Genomic DNA, 6,606 nt, shown 5'->3' on the forward strand with positions numbered 1-6,606 from the left:
GGTGCTCATACTTTACCTACTGATAATTCAGGCATTGGGCAACAAAATCATCAATGTCACACTTCATTCTACTCCACCAATAATGTTGTCTCAGATCACGATACATCTTGGTTGCACCGGGATATATAGAATACCTCGAACTATGAGCCTTTTCCAGAATAGTATGAGTCAAATCATCAACATATGATGCACACACCTGCCCCTTAATTCTCAAGATGCCTTCCTCATCAATCACAACCTCTTTAGCCTCTCCCCACAATACTATATCTCGAATCCGGTTCAACTTCTCATCATCAAATTGCTTTCTCTTAATCTTGTCAAGAAAAGAAGATCTTACCTCTACACAGGCCAAGAATCCTCCTTTCTCAAGTACTTCTAGCCTCATAAAGTCATAAGCCAGAGTTTGAACCTCTCTAGCCAATGGGCGTCTAGAAACTTGTAAGTGGGATAAACTCCCCATGCTCCTTGCTTTTCTACTTAGGGCATCAGCCACAACATTAGCTTTTCCCATGTGATATAGAATAGTAATCTCATAGTCGTTCAATAAATCTATCAACCTCATCTGCCTCAAATTCAAATCCTTCTTAGTGAACACATATCATAAACTGCGATGATTTGTATATGTTTCACACTTGACCCCATATACATAATGCCTTACTGCTTCAATGCAAATACAACTGCACCCAACTCCAAATCATGGGTCGGATAGTTACGTTCATGTACTTTCAATTGCCTTGAAGCATATGCAATTACATTTCTCTCGTGCATTAGCACTGCACCTAAATCAAAATAAAATGCATCACAATAAATAATGAAATTCTTACCTTCCACAGGCAAAGCAAGAATCAGTGCAGTAGTCGCTTGGTCAAATTGGTCAGTTGGGAAGCAATGGAAGAGAATCCCTTGACGAACCGGCGGTAGTAGCTAGCTAGACTAACGAAGCTCCTTAGGTCTGAGACATTAGTAGGCCTTACCTAACTCTTCACTGCTTCAATTTTAGTAGGATCCACCATCACTCCATCCTTAGAAACCACGTGCCCCAAGAGTGACACTGAATCGAGCCAAAACTCACACTTGGAGAATTTGGCATAAATACTTTTCTCACTTAACAACCCCAATACAATTCTGAAATACTCCTCATGTTCCTTCCTGCTCTTTGAGTATATCAGCATATCATGAATAAATACAATAACAAAGAGGTACATATATGGCTTAAAAATTACGTTTATTAGGCTCAGGAAACTAGCAGGGGCATTCATAAGCCCAAAACACATTACTAAGAATTCATAATGCCCATACCTGGTTCGAAAAGCAGTCTTTGGCACGTCTGTTGCCCGCATTTTTAATTGATGATAACCAGACCTTAAATCAATTTTAGAGAAGACACAAGCACTTCGTAACCGATCGAACAAGTCATCAATGCAAGGAATGGGGTACTTGTTCTTTATAGTTACCTTATTCAGCTGTCTGTAGTCTATGCACATCCGAAAACTACCATCTTTATTCTTCACAAATAAAATTGGAGTACCCCAAGGAAATGCACTCGATCTAATAAAACCTTTACCGAACAACTCCTGAAGTTGGGCCTTTAACTTCCTTACCTCGGTTGGGGCCATTCTATAAGGTGGAATGGAAATGTGGTGAGTCCACTGCTCCATGTCAATACAAAAATCAATATCTCTATTTGGTGGCATACTAGGCTGCAGGAAAACCATCCACAAACTCATGGACTATCGAAACAGACTCGATCGAAGGCACTTTGGAAGTATCATCCCTGAGATGTGCCAACAAAGCTAAACAACCCTTACTCACCAACCTCTTAGCATGAAGAAAAGAGATAATACGAGTTGGGGAGGGAATATAGTCACCCTCCCACACTAGGGAATCTATCCTAGGTTTGGCCAAGGTCACAATCTTAGCATTACAATCTGTGATAGCAAAATTTGGAGAAATCCAAGTCATACCAGGAATTACATCAAAATCAACCATCTCTAGAATAATCAAATCTACATAAGTTTTGCTCCCTACAAAAGTCACAAGGCAAGACTTATACACCTTCTCAACTATCACAGACTCACCAACAAGACTAGAGACACGAATAGGCATGTCAAGCAAGTCACAATGCAAATCAAGTCCATTAGCTAATGAGGAAGATACATAAGAAAATGTGGATCCAGGATCAAACAATACAGAAGCCATGCGATCACAGACCAGAAGAGTACCTGTGATAACAGCATCAGATATCTCTGCCTCTGGTCTCCCGGGGAAAGCATAACAATGGGATCTATCACTTGTCTGTCCATTGCCCCTGCTGGGCTGCACTCTAGTAGTTCCAACCTACCCCCACCCCGACCAAACTGCTGACACCATTACCTTGGACACCATGTCCTCCAGAATGACGGTCTCTACCATGACCACCTCTACATCTAATTGTTGGGGATTTGTAACTTTAATCATACCGAGCCTGACTCTGCTTTGAACAATATTTCCTGATATGTCCGGCCTCACCACATCCATAATAAGTCCTAGAGTCGAGAGTAGGTCTCTGTGAAGATGAAGAAGACTGAAGATAACCCCCAAACTCAGAAAAAGGCTGACTAGTCTGTGACGGACCCTCAGCTGAAATTTGCAGTGAAGAGTGAATAGGACGGGGTGGATAACCCCCAGAACTCTTCCCTCAGGAGTAAGAACCACTAAAATCACCTCTCTTATGAAACTTCTTAAACGTTGACACCTTGGTGAAGTCATCTGGCGTAACCCCCTCTACCTCTATCACAAAATCAACCACTTCCTGAAAATATTTTACAAAAGCAGCTACTTGTATAGCTGGAATCTGTAAATGTGACCTCAATCCCTTCACAAAGCAGCGAATTCTCTCTTGCAGACTGAAGCAAAGCTGAATGGCATACTTGGATAATGCACAAAATTTGGCCTCATAAGCTACAACAGACATTTTTCCTTGCTTTATGTTCAGGAAGTCATCTCTCCTTCTGTCCCTCAAAGTTCGGGGTATATACGTCTCCATGAAAAAGCTAGAAAATGTTGCCCAAGTCATAAGTGGTGCCTTTGTTGGTCGACACTCAACATGAGACCACAACCACATTTTGGCATCCCTCTAAAACTAGTAGGTCACAAACTCAACACCAAATCGCTCCACTATGTCCATCTTATGAATCAACTCATGACAATCAACAAGAAAATCATAAGCATCTTCAGATTTAGTACCCTTGAAGACCGAAAATTTCAACTTTAAGAACTTAATAAAGAGATCATGCTAGTCACTAGTCATTATAGGCCTTGTAGTCAAAAGGGGGAAACGTGCATGTTTCCAAGGATGCATTCATGCGGGGAGCCACATCATTTGCATGTTGTACTCCCTGAACCTGAGGTGCTGGTGCAGAAAACGCTAGGGGTGCCTGGCCCTGATCAGATAACCCGCTGAGATAAGTGAGAACTTGATTGATCATTTCTGGAGTAGGCTGGGGTGGTGCTTCCTTCTCATGAATCTGTTCATTCTCCCCCTTATCACCCTCTCTCGCTACCTTATCAGCCAGTGAAGGGGTCACTACTCTATATCTAGTTGGACTAGTTGCTTGTGCTCTACCTCTAGTGGGCCTTCTCCCGCGACCTCTACCACGACCTCTAGCCACTGCTCCCCCTCGGGGTGCAGCCCCAATGGTTGGCTCAAGGGCACCTTGTCTTGCTAGTGTTGGTGTTGCCATAATTGTTGCTCTAGTTTTGACAATCTTTGAAATAGTGTGAAGTAGGTGAAATACCAATTTGTATCATTTAGATACCAATTGGATTCAAGTAATAGAACGAAAGAAAGAAAGAAATAAGCTTTCCTAAAGACATATAGTCTCTCGAAAAAAAGTAAAGGTGTCCCCGTACCGTTTCACAAGACTCTACTAGACCTGTCTCTATGTGATGAGATCACCAAACTTAAAGCTCTGATACCAAATTTGTCATGACCCAAAACAAGTCATGAGTGTAACCCACACTTAACCTCCTAAGTGAGCGAATCAAGGAATTCAACCCCAACTTATATAAATGGTTCAATATACGGAAAATAACCAAAATGTGGAAGCTCAAAACTTATTAAAGTTCTAATATAAGAAATCTCTAGAGCCTATTACATATTATCTCCAAAACCAGAAAGTCATCACATAAGGACATCTATCCTAGAAATACCAAGTCTAAGAGTATTAAAGACACCAAAATAAATAAGTAGGATAGTATGTGTCCGAAATTTAAGGACATCATGTCATGACCAAGAGAATCCAGCACGAGCTAGAAGAAGTAGCTCACCCTAAAGTCTGATGAGCTGCAGACTGGCTAGAGCTGAGGGCGAGTCAAAGTCTATGGTATACTTGCTGCAATCCACAAAAGAAAATGAAGAAAACACAAGTAGGGGTTAGTACAAGGCAACATGTATTGAGTAGGTATCATCGGCCAACTCAAAATAGAAACTAATATGCAATAAGTAATAGTATAAAATTAACTATGACACTTAGCATGTGGCAAACAACACTAAAGTAAGTACGTAATCAATCACAAATATCAGGAACACACATGAGGATAATTTCCTTACATTGAACTTGCATTTCTTGATCATATGACTGAGAAGATGAACCAACATTGTTATTTTGAGTCATTTGTTGATCAATATCATTCACAACTATATTTTAATGCTCATAGACCATAAATATTTCATCACTCCTTTGATATTCTCGCATATAATTATGTTACAATATACAAGCTATTACAATTTTCACTTGTGTGTCAATATCATAATGGTTCATGTCTTGTTTCACTTGTGTGCAATTACATATTTTCAGTGCATTAATTTCGTGCTAAAATCAAACATATTGAAAGTATTACTCCCTCCGTTCTTATTTATATTCACTAAATCGATTCCTACTTTATCATTTATATTCACCAAGTTTAAAGTAATAACAAATTTTGTGTTTGTGAGAATAAAAAGTTTTAAAAAGAAATGATGTGACTATAAATTTTATTTACATATGAAATAAATGGTTAGTAAATATAAATGTGGGGTTGTTTTAACAAAATATAAACTTGTGGGTCAATTTTGTATTTAAAAATCTCAAATCATGATATGGAATTCCAAATCATGATTTTTGGAGAATATGGAATTCCATCTCATGATATGAAATCGTTAGATGGAATCAACATGAAATCACATGTCCAAACACTGATTCCATCTCATGATTTCATAGCGTGATATGGTATCACATGACCAAATTCCTACATGCGATACCATATCATGATATGGGATCATGAGATGGAATCAGTGTTTGGACATGTGATTTCATGTTGATTCCATCTCGTGATTTCATATCATGAGATGGAATCTCATATTCTCCAAAAATCATGATTTGGGAATTCCATATCATGATTTGGAATTTTTTTAAATATAAAAATTAACCCACAACTTTATATTTTGTTAAAAATAACCTCACATTTATATTCACTAACCATTTATTTAACATGTAAATAAAATTTATAAGCGGAATTCATCTTATTAGTAGGTGAGGAGTTCATGATATTTTTGGTAGTTAGTTAGGTGGGGAATTCATAATATTTTTGGTAGATATACCATTTTTGGTAGGTGAGGAATCCATCTTAAAATCTTGTAAATATTTGTAATTCATTTTAATCTGAATTTATTTCTAAATCATACCATTCTATTTTTTCATTATCTAAATATAGATCTTGTAAATCTATTTCATACCATTCTTGATTTAATATATCTTCTAATTCGTAGTCATCAAATATTTTTTCCCATATGATTCTTCTTAATTCAATTATCTCTATACCGTTTAGTATATATAAGATTAAAGTTTTATAGCTTTTTATTATTTCGTCATGCATATATGTAGTCATGTTCTTTACTATGCGGGTTTTTTATTTCAAATTATTCCTTCCTATCATATTCATAATTGATTAAATTCATATTAGATCATTATGAACTAGATTATCTTTATCATGTTTTCCTGTCACTACTAGCATCGTACTTTAGCGGATACTTCCTTCTTATCAGCGCCTCAACTTTGTTTACTCCCCTAAACGGCTTTCCTCGCCTACCGGTTTCAACATTAGGATGGCATAGTATAGAAGTTTTCTCCCTGTTTCTAGTGTGCTAATAAACTAGAAATCATGATTCAAATAATTCTAATACATAATAACTAACATAAATTTATTCAATCATATATATGATATTCAGGAATATATGAAATTAGTTCTGCATATTTATTGAACAATATACCTTTCCCTCTTGCTTATCCATGATATCTGAAGTTTTTTCCATTATCTATTAAGTATTTAAATATTTTAAATATTTGAGAGAGTTTTTATGAAAGTGCATTTTATTGAAGGCTTCAAGGTCTGCCTTTTATCTTACATCTACCTTCCTTTATATATAAAGGAATTAGTGCACACTAATGCACGTACTATTCTACACACTTACTTTACAATCATCCCTACCCACTACTTTTACACTTGTCTACTCAATAATACACACCACCTACCATACTTTACACTTGTCAACATATCTTTAATAATGCACATGCATATGTTGACTAA

At 37.2% G+C, this 6,606-nt stretch overlaps 1 protein-coding gene and 1 non-coding gene across 2 annotated transcripts; both read right to left on the reverse strand.

Moving 5' to 3' along the window:
• Positions 1-654: 654 nt before the first annotated feature.
• LOC107058149 (uncharacterized) lies at positions 655-3,103 on the reverse strand. The gene is made up of 6 exons (XM_015303519.1): positions 2,704-3,103; positions 2,460-2,619; positions 1,813-2,323; positions 1,300-1,700; positions 980-1,149; positions 655-779 (listed from the first exon to the last, which is right to left on the reverse strand). Exons 1-6 carry the CDS (start codon positions 3,101-3,103, stop codon positions 655-657), a joined length of 1,767 nt encoding a protein of 588 aa, XP_015159005.1.
• Positions 3,104-5,204: 2,101 nt separating this feature from the next.
• On the reverse strand, positions 5,205-5,324 carry MIR7980B (microRNA MIR7980b). The gene has a single exon (NR_127190.1). It is a non-coding gene; the product is annotated as a microRNA MIR7980b (primary transcript).
• Between the last annotated feature and the right edge of the window lie 1,282 nt (positions 5,325-6,606).

This window comes from Solanum tuberosum, unplaced genomic scaffold, assembly GCF_000226075.1.
Source record: "Solanum tuberosum cultivar DM 1-3 516 R44 unplaced genomic scaffold, SolTub_3.0 scf00451, whole genome shotgun sequence".
Classification (NCBI taxonomy): Eukaryota; Viridiplantae; Streptophyta; class Magnoliopsida; order Solanales; family Solanaceae; genus Solanum; species Solanum tuberosum.